The 22531-nt window shown below is 46.4% G+C and overlaps 2 protein-coding genes and 1 long non-coding RNA gene across 23 annotated transcripts; 1 reads left to right on the top strand and 2 right to left on the bottom strand.

The window, feature by feature from the left end:
- Nucleotides 1-4258: 4258 nt before the first annotated feature.
- Nucleotides 4259-7802, bottom strand: LOC123093666 (uncharacterized). Of its 6 annotated transcripts, XR_006445482.1 has the most exons (4): nt 6893-7717; nt 6041-6133; nt 5908-5974; nt 4259-5787 (listed from the first exon to the last, which is right to left on the bottom strand). It is a non-coding gene; the product is annotated as an uncharacterized lncRNA (long non-coding RNA). The 6 variants fall into 6 exon arrangements; XR_006445484.1 differs by lacking the exon at nt 5908-5974 and having other exon boundaries at nt 6041-6232; nt 6893-7716; XR_006445483.1 differs by having other exon boundaries at nt 4259-5974; nt 6893-7716.
- A 3822-nt stretch (nt 7803-11624) lies between these two features.
- Nucleotides 11625-15598, bottom strand: LOC123093663 (uncharacterized). 16 transcript variants are annotated; one of them, XR_006445475.1, is made up of 6 exons: nt 14980-15598; nt 14431-14551; nt 14249-14325; nt 12925-13007; nt 12792-12833; nt 11625-12529 (listed from the first exon to the last, which is right to left on the bottom strand). XR_006445475.1 is itself a non-coding variant. In XM_044515671.1 (6 exons), exons 3-6 carry the CDS (start codon nt 14284-14286, stop codon nt 11823-11825), a joined length of 687 nt encoding a protein of 228 aa, XP_044371606.1. In that variant the 5' UTR covers nt 14287-14338; nt 14431-14551; nt 14980-15561; the 3' UTR covers nt 11625-11822. The 16 variants fall into 16 exon arrangements, 7 of the variants coding, with proteins under 7 accessions (XP_044371606.1, XP_044371609.1, XP_044371607.1 ...); XR_006445476.1 differs by having other exon boundaries at nt 11625-12323; nt 14980-15597; XR_006445478.1 differs by having other exon boundaries at nt 11625-12323; nt 12925-13001; nt 14249-14338; nt 14980-15470.
- A 50-nt stretch (nt 15599-15648) lies between these two features.
- LOC123093662 (uncharacterized) lies at nt 15649-16885 on the top strand. Its single transcript, XM_044515667.1, has 2 exons — nt 15649-16373; nt 16700-16885. The coding sequence occupies exons 1-2, from the start codon at nt 15749-15751 to the stop codon at nt 16777-16779; spliced, it is 705 nt and encodes a 234-aa protein (XP_044371602.1). The 5' UTR covers nt 15649-15748; the 3' UTR covers nt 16780-16885.
- Nucleotides 16886-22531: the final 5646 nt, after the last annotated feature.

The following is a 22531-nucleotide window of genomic DNA, read 5'->3' as shown; positions in this document are numbered from 1 at the left end:
CGCGGTGTACAGAAAAACGAGTGCATGGATGTTTACCACGATGATGAAAAGTACGCTGACAACGGCCAGAGAGGCAGCGAATCAACCCGTGGTTGAGTTGGTTAGGTGGACAGTGGTATCCCCAACCCACCAGGGTTCAAATCCTGGTGCTCGCATTATTCTTGGATTTATTTCAGGATTTCCGGTGATGCGCTTTTAGTGGGAGGAGACGTTCCCGTCGACGACGAGGCGCCTACGCTGACTTCGTAAATCTCAAGATGATATGCCGGCTCAGTCTCTCGGAGGTGCTCATAGGGGTAGGGTGTGCGTGTGTGCGTTCATAGGGATGAGTGTATGCGTGTGTATATGAGCGCTTATGTCTGTACTGATGCTCAAAAAAAACGGCCAGAGGGGCAGATCGAGCATACCGGATCGATTTCAACCGGTGTTGGCGCTAGAACGGCGGGTTGCATAGAGTGATTTATATGTTCAACTAGCAAAAGAGCTCATTTTTTTCGAAACGGAGGCAAAAGAATTGCCTCGTCGATTAATTAAGAAGAAGAGAATTGCCCGGTTAATGTACGGAAAACCGGGCTAAAACCGACCATAATCGGGTTACTCACCAATCATGACCCCACAAGCACTCGTGCAACCCGCCAAACCCTCCTAACACGCAATAACTCCTCACGCTTGTACACCACAATTTTGAACCCGACAAGAACATCCCAACGAAAGATAGTGGACCACACCGAAACCACGTATGACGACCCAAACCATGAGGATGAGCCGAGGGACCGGGAATCATCCATTAAGCAGCTGCGGGCGCGGCGCCACTCTTTTTGCCTTTGCACCTTGGTGGCTTCTCCTTCACTATACCAGACCGAGGGCAGTCACTCGCCTTCTTGTATTTGCCCTTGAATGTCGTTCCCGTCAGGAGGCAATCAATCGCCCTTCCAGTTCCAGGGCTAACAGTCTCCACGCTAGCAAGCAAGTCACAAAGCTCTTTTGCAAAGAGAGCATTGGAATTATCCGTTGGCGGGGGTGGAATGGGTGCAGAAGCCACATGTGAGTGCGCAGCCGAGTTCACCTCACTCGACTCACATGTCAAGGTTGAATCATGTCGCTCACACGTGGTTGCTTGCGTGTCCACCATCATATGCTCCACTGATAGAGGCGAATCAGAGCTCGCACATAACACTTGAAGCTCGGGCATCACCTGTAGCACCGGAGGCACAACCACGGGAATGGTCCCGCCCTCAACGGTAGACATCACAATGGGCAAGGCAGACGGCGACGATGAGTTGTCCATAGCTCTAGGGGAGAAACAACCATAGAGCTCCCCAACTCTGTTCTCCACTGAGCCACCAACATCAACCTCGCTAGGAGGATGTGGAGCAGGAGCGGATTGCAACACAGCCGGCACAAGAGAGAGCTTTCCCAGAGCAGCCTCCGCTCGCTCTAGAAAGCTCCCAACACGCACCAGGAGTTCAGCCTGGGCAGCTAGAGTGGACTAGAGCAGCACATCAGATGGGGTTGCCGATTCAGCATGAGCGGAAACGACCGATGCCCAGGACCTATGGTGAAGCACCTTGGAGGGGAGCTGGGATACCATCGGACCATCACAAGGAGTTGGAGCTCGGTGATGCTCGGTGTCGAGGCGAGACCGTGGCGGCATCGCGAGGCATGCAAGTGAGCTGAATGGACGCCAAGCATTGCGACACCCACGCGCCAAGTGGCCGTTCTCCAAACAGCGGAAGCACCTCAAGGGATCTGTGCAATCAGCGGCTCGATGACCAGGAGCAAGACATCTGCAACACCTACCAAAGAGCCAAGCCGGAATGGGACGAGGGGGTAATTCCGGAGTTGGCGACTCCAGACGGCGCCGGCCACGCCGAGGCAGCACATCTTGCCATCCTCCAGTCGCCTCCCTCTCGGGCATCACACACTGATCAGCACGCTGAGCTGCCGGGACAGAGCTTTTGGCAGCCGATGGCGTCAATGGGGCCAACTCCTTCTCTTCCTCATCGTCAACATCCCCGTCACCAAGGGAAGCCCAGGACACATGCCGCCCCATGTCTAAGTCGACCGGGGACGCGTCGGCGGGCGCTGTCGGGGACGATTCGAAGATGAGCGCTGCTGGAGACGAAGCGGGAGCGGAGGGCTCTGTCGAAGCCGAAGATGTCGTCGCCTCCTCCCCGAGGAGCGTACGGGCCACCCTTCGCCCTTGGACGGTTGGGTCGGCGCGGCGGGAGGCGAGGGCGGCCGCGGCGAGAGCTGACGCGGGGGCTGGAGCGGGAGGCGGCGGGTAGCCGGCGCTTAGCACGACAGGAGTGGCCGCCGCCGTCGCGACCGACGCGGATGCGGGCCGAGGTCGTGGGTCGGGGCGGCGAGAGGCGAGGGCGGTCGCGGGAACTGGAGCAGCGGGCGGCGAGGAGCCGGCGCTCGGTACGGCCGGAATGGCCGCCGCCGTCGCGGCCGACGCAGGCGCGGGTCGAGGTCGTGGATGAGCACCCATGGCGTCACCCCGCGAGGAGAAGCGCGTAGGTTGCAAGAGGGCGTCGAGAGGATGCCGGATCTGGACCGGGCAGGTGCAAGGGAGGCCGGAGAAGAGAGATCAGGGCGGCGGCGCCGCCGGCGCAAGCGGGCTCGCGAGAGCCATGTCCGCTCGTACTTTTTACCGCTCCCCCGACTAAGCAGCACTAGCAAAAGAGCTCATGCATTGCTACGGGGTGAGAAAATTATGCCCTTCAAGTCAAGCGACCGACAACATAATACCTATAATGATTATAGATAATATACAACCCATATTGTAAATTAAAATCAATAAAACTGATATTGATAATTAGACATGCTAATATAATACATTTAGTTGATGGACTACATGACACAAGCTTAGAGAACGGTTGTCATGAACCAAAATGAATCAAACTGATTAAGTGATTAGATCTCTATCGGTTACCATGGAGGCAGGGGACAAGGCTCGTTTGAATGGCTCAAAGATGCCATAGACTCATAAATGAAGTTAATGAAAGTGATGACGATGTACTGTACTACTCAAGCGTAACAGTTTCAGTAAACAATGTCTCACATAGTACAGTTTTGTAGAAGGAAAATAACTTAACCTCTTGATGTAGAGAATGCAACACAGATGCTCAACTACCTTACAAGTGTGTATGAGGAAGGATATGTGAGGTCAGCTCTGATTGCCATGGTTCAATCGCTTCGACACGGAAAAAATAGAGTGGATATCACCTCCGACAGCAAGGCTTTCTTCTTCTCCCCCCTTCTCACTCCCACTGTTAACCGCAAAAAATTTCAGACACCATGGTTGCTTGCTTTCCTGACAGCTAATTCACAGATCCGGACACACTTTGCAAGGCCAAACTGGAGAGAGGTGTACTCTGATTTGGTACTCACAAGAACCCTCATATAGGTTAGTCATATTTGATCATTACTAGGAAACATGCCCGTGCGTTGCAACGGAAGAAAAAAAATCGTATGCCCCTATCCTCCTTGCACATAGATCCACATCACTTACTTGCAAGGATATATGGCCACAAATGCATATTCAAATTAAGAACGATCAAAATGCATATTATTTATCTTATATATATTTCATACAGGGAAAATTCAACCTTTGAAGAAAATGAGGTGAAAGAGTTAACTTCTGGAATGAAAGTCAAAGCCAATTACCTTTTGGGGCAATGTATTATTAAAGTATATCCATACAACTTGCGATGTGATCATGAGAGAACAAGGTTGAATAATGATTTTTTTTATCAAGTAAAGAAGGTGAGAACAGTGCTCAAAACTCAAGTGTGAGATTATAGACAACATACAGATTGCCTTATTCCAACTGAAGAATATATGTACCAATGAGATCGATCTCCATGCTACACCAAATTATCAATTCATCAATTGATTGTACATTGCATATCAATTTACTTGCCTGAAATTTTAAAAAACCTGACTGGTGATGAACTAACCGATTCACACAAAGAGCTACAATCAGAGGAAGTGGGTAAGAATGGCAATTAATATAAATGGCAAACAACAATCTAACAAAATAGTACAATACTTATAGAAACTGGCAACGAATTTGGAATTTAATATTTTATTGAATGGAAAAACCCCTCCGCATTATTAGTGATGCCAATCCTGAAATAAGATAACAACTTGAAGAACAGAGAAAACTAATTTATTTGGAGCTCGTAGCTCAGAACACAAATTGCAGTTTCCAGCCTGAGAGATAGACACATGCCAGTTTCCCTCACATGTGTGACCTTCAGAATATTGCATTGCTCTCATTACCAAAATGAGGGCATCAAATATTTAACCTGCAAACCAGAACATGTGACAATATCTATGAAGAGCTGCATCTACTTCATTTCAATGACATATTGATTAGGAGGTAGTAGCATGCAACATATACAAATAAAAGTTTTGCAGTGCGACAAGCGCCACCTCCCCAAAATTCTGGAAAGCTCAATCTTATCGCACCTCCTCTTGGTCTTCCCCCTGGACTCCATCTAAGACAGCTACACGGCCGCCCGGGCGATCATTACAGCGAATGACACTGACTCAAGTTCACTCGACACCTTCTACTCCACGCTCAACTCAGCGAGACTCGGCCAACTCAAGTTGTTATCAGCAAGCCTTTGTGTGAATCGGTTAGTTCATCACCAGTCAGGTTTCAGTAACACATTTCAGTTTCACAAAATTATAATTCACCAGTCCAGTGAACATGTTGCACATTTCAGTTTCACAAAATTATAAACATATCCTGAATATTTGATGATTTTGTACTAACTATACAGTACGATAGAATTACAAAAAGAAAAGTAAGACACTAACGGACTAACCTGCATGTCCTTGGTTTGTTCACTCTGTTTGCTCTGAATTGCAGATTACGTTTACAGCCACATAGTATCACGTCAAATGTCTCATGAATTAAGATCACAAAACTTCTCTAAAAAAAGAACATCACAAAACTCTCATGAACAATATGAGGTCATGCAGGATGCAACCAACCTTGGGTCGCTCGGGAAATCAAGCAAGATGTGTTATCCCTGGTCATGTTCTTGGCCGGCCTCTGTTGCTCCGCTCTCGCCCAATCATCGGATAACTGAAACCACACAAACCTCTTGAATTCCAACTCTAATCCGCCACCATTGGTCACTATGTGTGGCTCGACATGTGACGGCGTGCGTCCAGCAAATCCCTGCAGCTCGCCGACCCAAAACCCACCGCTGCCGCCACAATCTCCTAGCTGCACTATAGTCCAAGAAATTAGAATCTCGCACCATACGTAATCAAGAGCAGAGATACGGAAGAATTCAAATACTTGGGACTGACAAACGACGACAATCCTGATTCGAGACTTGGGCTTAGCGGCTTGCTTCGAAATGTCTATAAAAGAGCAACCTCTATAAATGTCTATAGAAGAGCAACCTCAGTATAAACGTCTATGAAAGAGTTCAAATACAGAAGTTCATATAATACTACGAAAGAGTTTCAATAGAGGTTCTGAACTTCAATGTCTTAAAATTATTACTTCTTGATACAGCTGCCTGAAATTAACAATAAGCGGGTTACAATATGAAATTCCCAACAGAAAAGATTAAGTGGTCATGCACACACACAACTCACTTCAACAGTTTTCGACCAGCTAGTTAACATGTGAAGCTGGGCTGCCTGTTCTTCAAGATATTTATTATATCTCCAGGCCCATTTCAGCATATGATGGAACGATTCTTTTAGCTCTCCTTTCTCAGACTCGCTCAATTGTGTGCGCAGTTCTTGAGACATCTAAACATCAAGAGAAGCAACTTGAAGAACATAATAATCTCAAACCCAATATGAACAAGACTGAACAAGCAACCTAGATAAGCTTTTGATGGAACACATCAAGATCAATCATTCAATCACCTCTCTCCGAAAAATAATATACACTACCAAATTCAGATGTTGTAGAATTCCGTAGGATCTCTTCAATCTAAGAATCAAAAAACTGATGAGATAGAAAAAACAAAATAATAATTTCACGGGTTCAAATGCACACCTTCGATTCAACTCTCAGATTGGAAAGCAGCTGAGGGTATTTCATTGAAGTGTATGGACATCTGAACTGGACAACTTCAAGCAATTACAAAACCTAAAAGGGCAACCTGGTGCATGTAGCTCCCGCTTGCGCAGGGTCCAGGGAAGGGTCCGACCACTTTGGGTCTATAGTACGCAGCCTTTCCCTACATTTCTGTAAGAGGCACATGAAACAAATAGCAAATAAGATTTTCCAGTGGACAAATTGTCAAGACATCTTTCTCTCACTGTTAATGAATAAAAAGTTTAGCAAGTCTGGATACTTCTAAAGTTTTGTGGTGTCTTGAATGGTGAACCATTCAGGACTGCTCCATGTGCAGGTATGAGTTTTATTAAGTTCGGTGAAGCATTTGCGCTTCAAGCCACATCTGACTCCGTCATTCGCTGTTCAGTGGCTAGGCCATCAATAATCCCAAATCCACTGCCAAGTCTAAAAGGCAATGTGTCTGATGAATCCAACAACTGGCAGCGGCAAAAACCGTTGAAAAATTAAACAAGAGCGCCACCGACATAAAGATAAATATAAGAGGAAAAGGCATTTATCTCTACCCTTATCAGGCAGCTAATATTCAGATGCAATTAAACAAGGCAATCCTAGGAACACTTAGGTTAGAAAAGCAAGTCAGGAGCACAATTAATTATCTCTACTCTCATATGTAAGCAATGATAGCAGGCAAAAACTATGCTCTTTGATTGCGAAGCAGAATGTTGCCCATCTGGAATCAATGAGTGATGCGCCATAGAGAGGGCACTTCTAGTTCTAGTGCTTCAGGGGTTGGGTTTTTAGCGTCAGCAGCACCATTAGGAAAATCACCTGCATCGGCCCCGGAGAAGAACCCACCGCGGCCGTGGCGCCCGGAGAACACCTTGCGGTTCTTGGCCACGACGTCACACGCCGCCTCCGCCGGCATCCGGCGCGCGAACAACGCAGCCGCCAGGAACCATCCGGCGCCGGACCCTGCTTGAAGTAGTCCACTACGCGGGCCTCGGGGTTCCCGGACAGCTCCCGCAGTCAGCGCTCGAGCCTGACCAGCACGGCCGCGGCGAGCGTGCCCCGCAGAGCACGCCCCTGCCGGCTCCAGCGCCTGCGCGCCAAACAGGAAGTTGGACTCGTGGATGGAGAAGATCTGCTCAACGGCCCGACGCCGTGCTGCCCCGCAAGCCCCGGCAAGGCGGCTTTCATCCCCGCCGCATCGTGGTTGAACGCCCGGCTCAGCCCGCCCACACGTCGCGGCGGCTCACCCTTGGGCGCCCTGTCCGTGCGTGCGCCGGCCTCGACGCCACCGGCAACGGCCCGACGCCGTGCTGACGCGCCCGAGCCCAGGCGAGGAAGCCTCCATCCCCTGCCGCATCGTGGTCGCGTCGTCGTAGCTGTCGCCACCACCACGGACGTCGTCGCACAGCCGCAGCCTCCGAGTTCACCAGCCGCCGGTGCCCCCCTCCTCCCTGCGACCGGCGCCGCGACCCTCTACCTCGCGGACAACGACGACAGCGCCACTATCGACCGTCTCGGGCCGCCCCTCGCCTCGCTCACGTGGGCCGCAGACAACCCCTGCCGCGACGCCTCGTTCTATTCCTGGGCTTGGACGGCGCGTACTCCCGGTGGTGGAGAACGGGAATGGATAAGCTGCCGGTGGAGGATAGGGGGTTTAACGTAAAAATGAAACGTTTTCTAAACTTAAAATAGGACTGCGGGTTGATTTCATGTAAACTTATGAGCTTGTTTGCAAAACGGCCACGATGACGGACGACCAGAAGCATTAGCTGCTTTATTAGTAGAGAAAGATTATTTGGCTGTGCACCTGATCAAAATTGAAGTGACGAATCCTACTTTACATTACAAAAAAAGACACTACATATGAGAGTAAGGAACAAAATCAATAGACTGCTTCTGTCATGTTAATAGCTCTCACACAAAGGTGATGTTGACGGACCCGTGCCGCAGAGTCTCCCTCGCCCCTGTCGATGCCGTGTTGCAGCCGCGGCGCTTAGGAGCTGGACCCGGACACAAGCTGCTCAACATCTCCCTTAACTCCGTCGACGCCGTGCTGCAGCAGCAGGTACGCGGCGGCGTTCAGGAGCTAGAACACAAAGCTTCTCAAGGTCTCCCTCGCCTCCTTCGACCCCGTGTTGCAGGGGCGGGTACACGGTGACGCCGTGTCTTCTTATCCGATCCTCTTCCTTTTTCCTCCGAAAGTGTCGCGTCTTTTCGTTCTTTCCACCCTGAATCCAGGTGCGTACCTTCCCCTACGTGGGCGCTGTTTTTCTCATCCGACCCAATCTCTTTCTTTTTCCCTCACATAAGCGTGTCACGTTTCTCCCGTTATTTTTTTTAAACACAATACAGACGTATACACTTATATACAAGCGCATACATTCACCTCTATAAACGCACACCCTACCACCTCCCCCGAGAGACTGAGCCGTCATACCATCTTAAGATTTAATCGGTCTTCCTGGAGCGCGCACTTTTCCGTTCTTGATTATATCAATTTTCTCTTAATTACTTCCCTTATTCTCAAGGCGGCTTGCTGATTGCAGATCATAGACATATATAAATTAGTGGAATAGATTGTAAAGGGGCGAGGTGATATTATTTAATAAGGCACATAACGAATCCCTGTTTCGCACACGATCAGGACTTGGCTCAGTTGGATTGATAGAAGCAACTAGTACTTTATTAGTAGGTAAAGATGTATGGCTCGGGGTTGAAAACTATAATTTGACTATTTGAATTCTATGAAATCGAGGGATACCCTATATTTGCAGACAAATATATTCAGTGACTATCAAAGTGTTTCTCATGTGCACAAGAATTTAGATAAGTTCATGCAACTTTCAAGATAATAATCCTACCCATGTATTTATTGTATTGATCTCAAGAGATTCAACACATACAATGGCATGTGGTTTAAGCCATTAGGATTGGTTTTTTTTCTCGAAAAGGATTAGGACTCGTATATGGGCTTCGAGCATTCCAACTTCGTTTTAGGACACACATGTGAGTGGGAGTGAATCCAACATACAAATGCTGCAGATACATGAAACGACTCTTTATTCATACTAGCAAATATGCAAGTGCATTGCAACGGAAGTGAAAAAAATCACCTCTCATACACACTCTCGAGACATCAGTAAATCTCTTGAAATCGTGAACGATGTCACATGAAAAACAAAAAGATAAGTGATGTTGCGCAAAAACATAAAGACGTGATGATTTTTGAAGTGTATTCAAGGGTGTTTCCAATTTAGACAATATAAATATCTATCTAGTTGCAACTATCTCTTTTCGCATTTGTTGTCGTTCCTCCTCGGTGGTGCCCAACAAATATTTGCATTACGATGAAAATAGCATTTGCAAAAGAGCATTATTTTTGCCTCCTTAATATATGTTTTTTTTTGTAGTCCAAGTGAAGTATTAATTTGGTCGCAAACATGTTAGACAACTCCATCGAAAACAATCAATTTGTAAGGGCATGCATACCAAATGTTCAAGGTTGCATATCAACATCGATATTCTCAAGAAAAAAATTATGGAAACAATTTAAAACAATATGAAAATTAAAGTCAAGCTATTGGTTTACGTAAAGCTTGTATCAGCAACATTGTACATTTTTCTACATCGAAAACATTTTTATATACATGCTTAATACTTACCAATTTCATGGTTAACATTTTTCATAACCTATATATTTTTTATGTCTACTTCTTTTATACACATTCTACTTTTTTGTATACATCAGGAACATTTTTTACATACACGTTTAATAACATGATACATGACAATATTTTTGAAAACATGTAATTTTTATGTCTACTTTGTTCCATACACAGTGTATATGTTTTTGTATACATTTTTTTTACATTTTTTTAAATGTACGATTAACATTTACTAAAATATATTTTTATTTTTCTATACACATTGTACTTGTTTGTATATAATGGAAACATTTTCTCTGTACAAGCTTGACATTTGTTTAATGCATGATTAACATTCTTTTAAAGTCCGCATATGAGCTATTTTTATAATTAAAATATTTATAGTATTTCGAAATAAAGCCAAAAGAAGAAAATACAAAGCGAATGTAAAATAAGTGAAAAAAGTAAGAAAAAATAAGTGTTGTAGGCCGCGTTGGGCTGGCCCAATTAGGCATCTTATCTAATAGAGAAAAGGAGAGCAAAAAGCGAAGATTCTGCGGTCGAACCTGGGTCTCATAGGTGGGAGCACTAGGGTCCAGCCAGTCAGTCCGGCCATGCAGTTGTGATTTGTTGGTGGGTTGACTCCTTATTGTATCAGAAAGAACGGCCGACTTAAAGGGAAAAAACCGAATCGTATTTCCCACCTACCGGTGGCATAGGTGGGTATTCATGCGAACTCCAGGGGCAAATTACGCGACGGACGACCAGAAACCCAATTTTTTTATTATTATATATATATATATATATATATATATATATATATATATATATATATATTAGGTAAAGATAAAGATAAAGATTGTGCCACATGCCCGAGGATGTATACAATATTTTCCATATAAATTAAAATTGATAGTATGTGTTGAAACAATAGTACACATTTGTATTTTTGTGGGATGGATATTATTGTTATTTCCAAGGATCAATCATGTACAATGCCACGTTGTTTCAACCAATAAAGAAAGATTTATGCTTATACTGAATTAAAATTTATATTCGCTGGGCATTAAAATATTATTCGCACCGTATTAATTGAATTTATTATGGTCTGGTTGGCAGTAGGGAAAATCTTGCAAATTAATATCGCATGGTTGATTGGCATTAAAAGGAGATTTTATAACTATATTAGTGCATTTATGCCATAATTAAAGGTATCTTGTGTGAAATGTGTTGTATCCCCCTCTAGAAAACACACCGAGTCTATATATAGTTATCAATTCATATGGTGACATGTATCCTATTCCACATCAAAATGTCTAAACTTAATCTGCTTCTGCAAGCGGTGGCTTTATGTTTCTTTTCTCATGCACTTCAAATCAAAGGTCATCGGCTACACCCCACTGTTCTAGAGGTAGTCGTATGATTCATTATAACATTATCGAATTTTATAGGACTAAGATGTGTCGTCTGGTGAAGTAGAACCTAGTATTTTCTCTAGTGCCATATATCTTGTTATGCTGTGATGTGTTAGGATTGTAAAGAAATCAAGAAGATGATTTGGGGTTATTGATTGGCTACCGAGTGATGGGAGAAGCGGCACATAAGGAATGCACATCCTAAAGGGTTAGTAAAATACGAAATCCTACATGGCTTCAATCCAAGGTGTGGCTAGTGGATCTACATGGAAACTACTTTATTGTTCTTGATAGGTTGCCAACAAAGAATCCATGCAATATGTTTGGATTTTGGACCGTTGGCCTCATATTTGCTAGGAATGCATCAGGACTTCAGTAATGATATTACCGATGCACCTTATTTGTATCCTTGTCTCTTGAAAACTATCTTATTTCTATTTATTTGCCATTTCCAAAGTGCTGTAAACTATACCATATGATTCAGAATAACCATGATACGAAGACGGACCAGTAATGTAATAATAAGGAATAAGTAATGGATAGAATCACCACAAATTCCTATCTATGTGGGATGGATGAGAGATACATACTGATGTACTCACTCCGTCCGAAAAAAGTTGTCTAGAGCTTAGTTCATTTCAAATTTTACAGAAAACTCCTTCCGGTTTTAAATCTAGTGCTAATCCCCCCTCACCTATGCTTCTTCCTCCTTCGACCAAGCGGCCGTCGTAGCCACCGCCGGCAGCCGCCGTAGAAAGAGCGGGCGACCACCTGCGCCGTCGCCCACCTGCGGTTGCTCCGCCGCTGCGAACGTGGGCCGCCTGCACGGAGGCGAGCTGCCCTGCCGCCCAGCTGAGGCTGCTCCTCGAAGGCGACCACCTCGACGGGCGCCTCCTCCTCGCAGCCCTGCTCGCGTCCCTGGCCCTGCTTGTGCCCTACTCGCCGGTTCCTCACCCCCCGCGGCAACCCCAGCCGCCGCTGCCAACCCCGGTCGCAGCTCCCCTCTTGTGCCTCTTGAATAATTCGGCAGGCGGGCAAGGCGGATCTTCCCCGGCGGCGAGACAACCACATAGACCTGCTGATGCCACTGCCGCCTGCCCTCGACTGCTGATTACCTCTGCTGATTGCTTCTGCTGATTGCCTCTGCCCTTGACCACCTCGACTGCTGATTACCTCTGCTGCTGCTGTTGGCTGCAGGTGCAGTGCCAATTGCACTATCAATTCAGTGCCGATTGCAGTATCAATTTCAGTTTGTCAATGAAGTACTCCATCAGTGTCAATTGCAGTGTTAATTGGAGTATTAAAATTGTCAATTGCAGTGCTGATCTACTGCTAATGTTATCTGAAATTTACAGTGTTCTGTGTCTGTCAATCATACTCCATTCAGTGTCCTGTGTCTGAAATTTACAGATTTCAAACAAACAATATCAAACTTAAAGAAACCTAGACAATACTCATGGCCATAATCATGGAAACCTCTATTCTACTTTGCCAAATCATGGGCAGATTTTACAGGGTTTACATGACTCATCAGAAACTAAAATACGAACTGAAGTTGCATGAACAGAAAGAGGGAAGAAACAAAAGAAAGGAGCCAGCTCCAAAAATTCAGAGCCAATCTTGCAATGCAATCAAGAGAGAAAAGGTGAGGTGAAGTACCTGTTGTGGATAGGATCAGGGCCATTGGGCACCCTCCTCTCGCTGTTTGGTGAAGTGAAGGTAAGGTGAAGTAACTGAATTCACTAGCATAATCTGAATCAAACAAAGCATAATTTGAATTCACTAGCATAACCTGTTATAGAAACTAGAATGAACCTTCTTTTTTCCCCGCCCCCGACCCCGACACGCGACGCCTCTGGTACTTCGCCTCTGTTCCTGCGGAAGCTTGATGACATCACATGCTAATAAACCTTAAGGGGTACAATACTGTATTCTTTTAATCTGATGCTAATAAACCTTAAGGAGTACAGTACTGTATTTCTACTATGCAGCAAGGTACTCCAACACAATATCAAATTCATCTTTTGTTTAGATTCATCTTCTGTTTAAATTCAGTTTATTTAAAACAATGAAGTTTAAATTCAGTACAATATCCTTGAAGTTTAAAAGACCTTGTGTTTTTAGGAAATGCATGAAGTTGAACAAGGAAATTAAGATCCTCCATAAGTACTGTGAACTTGCACTAACTTTTGACAACAGCAAAAATTCAGTTAACCACGACTGTAACTAACACTGTCTTTAGATTTTGACACCAGCAAAAATTTAGTTAACCACTACTATAAACTGTCTCTAGATTTTGACAGCAGCAAAATTCAGTATGACAGTCTGAATTGAATAGTGGAAATGACCACTATCCCTAGATTTTTGACCACCTTACAATTTCTTGCCTTGACTCAAGCATCCACTGTCTCTAGATTTTTTCCATCAAATGAAAAGTGGAAATGACCAATACTTCAACATTTGCTTAAGATTATTTCCATCAAATGAATAGTGGAAAAATCTAGAGATCTGTGTTTACAAAAAATTGATTAGTGGGAATGCTTCAGAATAGAGATGTAAAAAAATTGATTCAGAATAGCGGGGAGCGGTGCGGATCTGCATTTCTGATCGACAGGAGGGAGCGGCTGGAACCGGCCATTTTGGGACTAGCCATTGCAATTATGTCTTCAGAGAAATTCAGTTAAAATGACAACAATTTCAGTTTTCAGTTTTGACAACAGTATAACATCTTGTCAGTTTTGACAGTGTGTGTAGTTGTTGTGGAGCAAACTACACACATTTAAGATTAGGAGATAGCAGAAACAGACGGCCGAGGACCAAACCTTGAACTACAGAATCTTCTAACAGAACTTTAGATGTTCTACAGGTCATGTACGATTCCCAAGTTCTAACAAAAAAAATTCAGACAACTCCCAGGAGTACATGACTTGAATTTAAAGGATCACACTATAGACGTGGCTCAAACTATAGAGAGAAAAGCATTTTCCTGCAACCTTTAGCATGAGTATTTCAGAATTGCTAGTGAAATGTCAAACTAGCATTTGGAGATCAAAATGTCCTAGCTCCAAACATGGAAATGTAGAAACAGCCAAATGTAATGCCCTAATGTTCTGAACCTCATTGTTGAATGTCTTGTCAGGCGGCATCGGTGCATTTTCCTGAAGTTTCTTCACCGCAATCACTCTGCCATCATCTGTCACAACACCCTATATTATTAATCCCATAGATACAAAGGTATGAGTACTCCAAATGGACATTGGTGGAAAGGATAGAAGATGTTAAAGGAAAATAACCAAACCTTATAAACGTTTCCGAATGGACCTCCACCAATCTTCCGCTCCGCGAAGAAATCATTTGTAATTTTCTGGTCTGCTGCTTGCCCCTGATGTGCCAGTCAGCAATGCAGCATTGAGCCTTCACTTCAGTACATGAAAATTTACTGTCAATTTTCAGCAATGCAGCATAAAAGATAAAAATCGGACTTTCCAGTAGTAAAAGATCAAAATTACTGAATTTTGACTTCCGTAATTACTGGTTTCTCATTGACATTGACCAAGATTACTGAATTTGTTTTCGGTTTTCACAGTTTTGACATTGACCAAGATTACTAAAGAAAAAATTAGTCCAAATCTGTCTATTGTCTTCAACATTGACCAAGATTACACAAAAGCTCAGGCAGTAGCTAAATTTTCCCCACTCTGGTGCACCATAATTTTCCATATCCATTGAGCAAAATTCAGTCCAAATCTGTCTACTGTCTTCAACATTTGCTAATTGTCTACTGTCTTCAACATCTATCAGTACAAATGAACTTCAACTCAGAACTATAGCATCAACTTGAGCTTACTCTGGATCTGAAGCTCCGGTGAGCTCTGAACTTGAGCACGTGGAGGTGTTGTGGACGCCTTGAGCGCGTAGTGCTCCGGCGAGCTCGACGGTGAGCTCCTTCACCTTGACCACCCGTGCTTCCCAGTGCTTGGGTCGATGACGTCCACGGAGGGGGCGGGCTTCATGGTTGACGGCGAGCAGGTGGTCGGACGAGGGGGCCAGTAGGGGTCGCCGGGTAGTTGGCAGGTGCCGACGGGGAGGGAGGAGCGGAGACTGGAAGGCGGGAGGGGGGAGCGCCATGGCAGGAGAAGAGGCCGGGTTGACGAGGCGGCAGACGGAGAGGGGGCACTCGAGGAGGAGGCTGACGGAGGAGGTAGACATGGACGGCGGCCGCCATGGCCAGTGGTCCTCGGGGTTGGACGCCTCGCTAGGCCGCCGCGCAAAAATCCAACCTTCGGGCAAAATTCGAAGCTTCAAACGAGGCATGGGGGAAGAAGGTGGCACCGGCGTGGGCGGAGGTGGGGAGGGAGGGGCAAGGCGACGTGGGGCGTGGGGAGGGAGGAAGGGATCGAGGCGGCGCGGCGTCACGGCGTCACCGGCGAGCAAGCAACGAAAGAATGGGGTAGCGAGGGGAAGAACGGGCGGCGTGGAGTGCGGGTTGTGTCGGGAGAAGCTGGGGGTGTTTTCTGCAAAATGTACACGGTGACAACTTTTTCCGGACGGAGGGAGTACACTCTTGTAATCATTAGATTCATTCAAATAATGGTACTCCCTCCGTCCCGAAAAACATGTCGCGATGGCATTTTTACAAAAAAAACCCTCTCGTTTCTTCCGACCAAACCCGCGCTCCACGTCCTCCTCCTCCGACAGAAGCAGCAGCTGCGCTGCTCTCCGCCGCCGCAGCTTTGCTGCTCCCCGCCACCGCAGCTCCCCTTCTCCCCGGCGCCGCAGCTCCCCTGCTCTCCCGCTCTCCCGCCGCAGCTGCCTCTTGCTCCGCCGCTGCAGCTGGCGCTCGCCTGCCTCCCCAAGCTCCCCCCTTCCTCAAAAAAATCTCCGATTTCCACAGCTACCGCCGCGCTCTGCTTCGGCTGCGTCGGAACCGCCGTCGAAGAGCCCGGAGGCGCCGGATACGGACCACCACCAACAACCTAAAGGCCGACGAGCAGCCGGGTGTCGTCCTCGCCGTCGACGACGACGGTGCCGCCGACGCCGCGAAGCGAGGGCGAGATCCTCCAGTCGGCCAACGTCAAGAGCTTGCGGGCCTCCTCGCCGCCCCTACCTCGTCGCGGGCTCGCCACACCGCAGCTCGGCCTCAGCTCCAGCCACCGCTGTCCCTGCGACGTCTCGCTGACCGTCGCCGCCGCCGCGTCACCGGACGTCGAGAAGGAGCCCTTCCAGCGCTTCGACGCCGCGGTGAGTGAGCTCCTTCCTCGTGCCTCTCTCGCGTTGTGCCATTCTCTGTTGGTGCTTGGTAGGATCGCTCCAGTTTCTGCTGCTTAGAGTGTGTGCTGGCCTGACGACCGCCCGTGATAGTTCTGCTGTGCAGTTTGGTTAGGGATTCCGTCGTTGCCATGAATGACCTGCTCAAGATTTGACCCCTGACATGTCTGAATATCGCCTGTATCAGCCACAAGCACAGTAATATTGTTCATTTCTCTAACAAATTAGGGAAATAAACCATTCCAGAAATAAATGAATTTGATTCCAGAAATAAACCATTCTCTAACAATATTGTTCAGGATATTCGAGACCCACAGGTGCATCAAGAACTGCAGCAGATTTGATGGAGCACCTATGGAGGATCAAGGGCGACGCTTAGTTGGACGTGTGATGAAATATGAGTTTCTATTGTTGAACTATATAATTTGTATTGAACTATTTGTTGTTGAATTATTTTGTTGAACTATTTGTTTTCTATTGATTTTCTGTGATGAACTATGTGATAAAAAAATTATTTATGTTGAGAATTGACGTCAAACCACGCTGAATATGGGCCGATTCGCATCGGTATCGGTCCATTTTTCATCGAAAGTGGGCCGAAAAATGGGTCGACATCGGCGCCTGGGGGCGACGGATGGGTGCCCAACCGCCTCTAGAGCCGATTATATCGCCGGCTCGCCTCTAGGCGGGCGATTTTTATATCATACTGATTGCTCTCGCATCGGTCATCGCATTAGCCGGTGTTGTCAGCTTCATTTGTTGGCGCTGCTCGGCTCCGGGCGATGACGGGAAGCATGTTGAACTGCCAAAGGATGGAAGGAGCGCCTCTGAAGGATCACCGACGACGGCGTTGTCAGCTTCACCGATGACAACTTCATTTGCTGGTGCCAACGGATGAGGTGGTTCGGCGGAAGCGATCGACCACCCGTGAGGGAGATCGTAGGGGCTTTGGTGTGCCTCAAGCTACGTCATGAGGAAATGGACCTTGACGGCATGGTGTGGAGTTCATCTGATGCAGCCTCCTTCGAGAAGGGTCGTCCGCATGCCTTCAAAGTATAGGAGCATTGGCGGTACGAGGAGATTCTGTACATTCCATCTACTGTTGGCAGTATTCGATGCTTGCCGTGTAGTCTCAGTAGGAAGCGTCTTGAATGAAAAGTCGTGTTAAATGTGCCGACTGTAGCATGCTGTACCTGGACGCTTATTTTTTTGCATTCTTCCGTTGTCTTGGTTTTTTTTTCCGATGGAAATAGGGTGTTTTATTCCAAACTCACAGAATTACAATCCTTAGCAACAAGTTCAAAAATAAAAGGAGGGGATTGGTTAAGCCAGCACGCAGTGCTATCCCTGGATCTACCATATTTGTCTCTTGTTGACGGTCGCGAACTCGATGTTTGCAACTGGTTGTTTGCGTTTCTAAAATCCTGCGGTTGCTACACTGCAAGGGTTGCTGGCCATGGTTTTTCCCCGCTGTTCGTTTTTCTTGCGATCCGGATGCCTCTATGTCGCTTTTGCAACTCCTGTGGAACGTTGTCGTGCTCGTTCTATTTATCTTTTCTGTAAACGATAGCGGTGGTGTTTGTCTCATGGATGTGTTCATGGTGTTTGTCCCCCGCTGTAGCAGTCCACAATGCATCGTTTTATGCATCGGTTGTACACGGGCGGTCTTGATTTGTCGCAGATGCCCGGTGATCGAAATGGACAAACCCAAACGTTTCTTGCGTGGCGGGTGCCGGTTGGCTTCCTTCTTGGTCGTGCATGGCATCTTGATCATAGGTCGCCGGCCGGCGGGAATTGGGCTCGGCCGTTTTGGCTTTGGGTCTTTTGGGGATCGTAGCCAGCCGCGGCGACATCGCCAGCGGAGCTACCGGCCGCCGCACTACCCTAAAAAATGAGGCTCTTCATGAAACTGTTGGCTGTATCATCGTCGCCGGCCGCCTGCATTCTGCCGAACAGGTTGCGGGCGCCGGGAAGCACGTCGGCTGGCATCTCCTGCCCGCGTTTCCTAGCCCCTCCGGATGACGAGGCGCCGGCCATCGGCGTGGCGTTGAGGTTGATGAGCATGGGCGTGGAAGGCGCCATCACGCTCACCTCCGGCGAGCATTCCCCAGAGAAAACGCGACGCCGACGCACGGGGAGACTCTGTCAGCATCATCCGAGGAAACGCGGAACGAGCCGGTGTCGGCCGCGGCCACGGCAGCGTTGACGAGCCCGTCCTGGCTAGGGTTTAACCCTAGGTAGACCAGGGCCTCCCTCGTTGCCGCCGCGACGCGGGCGTTGGTTCCCTCCTGCTAGGCGGCGGTGACCATTGCTTCGTCCCTTGCGTCTGCCACATGCCTCTGGCCCTTCCTCTTGGCCAACTCCAGGGCCTACTCCTCGGGCGTCAGCTGCTACTACTTCTTGCACGCCGAGGCGCTCTTGCCGGTGGCGCGGGGCTTGCCTTTGCTGGAGGAGGCGGAGGTGATGCTGGACGAGGCAAGGGAGGCGAGGCCGGCGGCAGCATCGAGGGCGTCGTTCATGGCGAGAGGCCTGGAGCGCGCGCGGGCAAGAGGGTTTTTAGAAAAGTGAAGGGAAATGATGAATGCTTTGCCACCGACTGGCGGGCCAGGGGGAGTAGTTGGCGCGCGGCGCGTCCGTCCGTCTCGTGTCCGCGACGACGCAAATGAAACTCAAAATTAGACAGCGAATGGGTCAACAGACGAACAAAAAACGAACACGTGTTGGACCAACTTTTTTGTCCACCGTGACTCAAACTAACGCGTACGGACGAAATGAGTCAGCGCGCCAGAGTTGCTCCTGGATACCCGATGGTGCCAGGTTTGACTAAACTTGAGCCTACCAGTCATTTATCTGTAGCTTCCGACCGTTGCCAGGCCGAGGAGACGAAGTCGAAAGACGTGGTGCATTGGAAACACACGCAGGGCTTGGCTGCTCACCATCAATGAACTGGGCACGCAAGGCTTAGCTGCTCACCATCAATGAGTCTGGCGCATCTTGTGCAGAGAGGCAGGGCAGTGATGAGACGATGTACTCCCTCCGTCTCAAAATGTAAAACGCTTTTTAATACTATCACAGTCTAAAAAAGTCTTACATTTCGGGACGAAGGTCGAAGGGAGTACGTTCAATCACTGGCTCTGCGTGCAGCACTACACGACCTTACTTAAACACGATTTGTTCTATAGGCTCGTACCGCTGCATGCAAGACTACGTACAAAACCCCATGTTCTTACCGGTTCCACGGAACCGGGTCCGCATGTAACAGTCGTCCTAACCGGCCGTATTGTTCGGCCATGTCGGGTTTTTTCACTGTTCTGGTTTAGTATAATTTGCCCCGTGTTTGAAACATTTTTCGGATCTAATACAAATCGCGACGCCAACATTCACGGCGTCCTGCTTGCACTGAAGACGTCAAGGACGGCACCGTTTAGGCCTGGCCCACATCCCTGGTTAGCCTTTTTGACCGTCCGATATGGCAAAGGGGTAAATGCCAATGACCCTTGGCGTTTACCCCTGGAGAGCAGTAAACCGGCCCGAGCTGGCTCGGGTGCAGCCCAACCCACCCCCAAGACGCAGGAGGCGTCTTCCTCCTTGCGGCGGCGCCCTACAGAAGCTCTGCTTCTCTCCTCCCCTCATCCAAATCACCCCCAAATCGATTATTGTCTTCATCAAAAGTGCGGACCTGAGCCCTCCCATCTTCCTTGAGGTATTCTCCACTGGTTCCTCCAATTATTTTTGGTAGAAAACTTTTATTTTTGTGCCATTAATTCATACTTGTTGGAACCTTAGGATTCGTTTTGTTTGCATTTTTTTGAGAAAGGGGAGCCAATGGCTTGGTCATGTGGGTATGCTGTATACTTTAGAAGAGAAGGCATGCGTTTATATGGTAGGATTGAGAAGAGAAGGCATTTGTGGTAGGGTTGTGCATCTTAATTTTTGTTGCTATGTATATGGATTTAAAATAGATGATTGCTTGAAAGAGAATCTAATTAATTTGTGTATTTTGTATGTTTGATTCTCATTGAGATATGGTCATATAATTAGGATGTTATATTGAGATTTTGTTATGTTGGTGTTGCCATTAAGATATTATACATAAACACTATTCTGATCACGGGATCAGAATACAACCTGAACTGCCTGAGTAACGCGCCTGACCTTCTCTGTGAACTAGGTTGAACTTCCCGCAACATTGCCTAAATAGGGCTTGCTATATATCGTCGGAAAGCAATGGACACCAATATCATGACCCAACTTAAATTTTTGGCAAAATATAAACGGTTTAAGAGCAGTTTTAAAAACTGTTTTTTCTTCGCACAAAAAACGTGAATCGTATTTTCGATCGCATTTCTAAACCGTTATCGAAATGAGGCATATAATATGGCGTTGGAAAGCTGCTGCAAAACCGCTCCTTCCACATATGGAAAGTTTTTTCTAATTCCCTATGTTTAAGAGTAATTTGAAAAAACGTAAAATTTTGTAAACTGAACAGCTGAGTTCGTTTTTTCAATGTCATTTCTAAACGGCTAATCCAATGGAGGCATATGCTATGGCGTTTGAAAGCTTATGAAAATGCGCTACTTTTTCATCTTGAAAGTTTTTTTCTAATTTTGAATGGTTTAAGAGTAATTTAGAAAATGGTCCAAGTCCTGCCGAGTTCGTATTTTCAAGCTAATTTTTTAATCGTGCGTCCGAATGCAGGAAATGGTATGGCGCAGGAAAGCTTGAACAAATGCGAAACTTTTTGGTATGTATTGTTTCTCCCAATTCTTTACGGTTTTAAGTCAGTTTCAAAAATGACAAAAAACGTATTTTCGCCGTAATGTCTATGAACTTTATCGGAATTGGGAAAATAATATACCGTTGAAAAGCTACGGAAAATGCGAAACTTTTTCATGTTGATGGTTTTCTTTGATTCCTAGCTGTTTTCAAGTAATTCTGAAAATGGCGAGATCATTCGTTCTGCCTCTACCGTGAAACAGATTCTTCGAAAATGCACCGCGTGAAGAACCTGAACTTCTCGGTGCGTGTACCTGAACTTCACTCTGTTTTTCACGTGATTTTTTTGGTCGTAGATCTTCATTCACTGCTCGTAGCTCTCCATCCCACTCACGGGAATTAAGCAGGTGATATACCGATGGAAAGTTGCTGTAAACACGCAACTTTCACGTGTTGATCATTTTTTCATACTCGCGACGATTTTGAAAGTTTTTCATCTGAAATTCATTCAGCGTGGTAGTTGAACTTCATGCTATTTTCACGTTGAACTTCTGTGACGTATTTTTGTTTGTACACGCGCCTGAACTACCCTTTGTACGAACCCGACCTTTATCGGAATTTTGAAAACCATTTTTTCTTCATAAAAAAAACGCGGATCATATTTTCGATCGCATTTCTAAACCGTTTAGCAACTAAATACTCGTTTTAGATAGGAATCTCGCTCATAGGCGGATTTTGCACTCGGGTCGTGAAGAACTCGCGTTTTTTGCGATTTTACTGCCTGAGTTGTTCGACCTGAACTTCCCGCTGTGCCAGGTTGAACTTCCCGCAACATTGCCCAAATAGGGCCTGCTATATACCGTTGGAAAGCTATGAACACGAGTATCATGACCCAAGTTAAATTTTTCGCAAAATGTAAGCGGTTTAAGAGCAGTTTTGAAAATCGTTTTTTCTTCACACAAAAAATGTGAATCGTAATTTCGATCGCATTTCTAAACTGTTTATCAGAATGAGGCATATAATATGGCGTTGGAAAGCTGCTGCAAAACTGCTTCTTCCACATGTTGAAAGTTTGTTCTAATTCCCTATGGTTAAGGAGTAATTTGAAAAAACGTAAAATTTCGTAAACCAAACAGCTGAGTTTGTTTTTTCGATGTCATTTCTAAACGGCTAATCCAATGGAGGCATATGATATGGCGTTGGAAAGCTTATGAAAATGTGCTACTCTTTCATGTTGAAAGATTTTTTCTAAGTTTGAATTGTTTAAGAGTAATTTAGAAAATGGTCCACGTCCTACCGAGTTTGTATTTTCAAGCTAATTTTTTAACTGTACGTCCGAATGCGACAAATGATACGGCATTGGAAATCATGAGGAAATGCCAAACTTTTTTATATATATTGTTTCTCTCAATTCC

This window comes from Triticum aestivum, chromosome 4B, assembly GCF_018294505.1.
Source record: "Triticum aestivum cultivar Chinese Spring chromosome 4B, IWGSC CS RefSeq v2.1, whole genome shotgun sequence".
In the NCBI taxonomy this organism is placed as follows: domain Eukaryota; kingdom Viridiplantae; phylum Streptophyta; class Magnoliopsida; order Poales; family Poaceae; genus Triticum; species Triticum aestivum.
Note: the sequence above shows the minus strand (reverse complement) of the source record. Positions and strands in the feature narration are given on the sequence as shown.

Coding starts and splice junctions, on each gene's coding strand:
- LOC123093663 (XM_044515671.1), bottom strand. CDS start 14,286: ATGCACCGATGCCGCCTGACAAGACATTCAACAATGAG. Junction 12,834..12,924: donor CATTCTAGTTTCTATAACAG/GTTATGCTAGTG, acceptor TTCACCAAACAG/CGAGAGGAGGGTGCCCAATG. Junction 12,347..12,791: donor CCTGATCCTATCCACAACAG/GTACTTCACCTC, acceptor CTGAATTGATAG/TGCAATTGGCACTGCACCTG.
- LOC123093662 (XM_044515667.1), top strand. CDS start 15,749: ATGTCGCGATGGCATTTTTACAAAAAAAACCCTCTCGTTTCTTCCGAC. Junction 16,374..16,699: donor TCCAGCGCTTCGACGCCGCG/GTGAGTGAGCTC, acceptor AATATTGTTCAG/GATATTCGAGACCCACAGGT.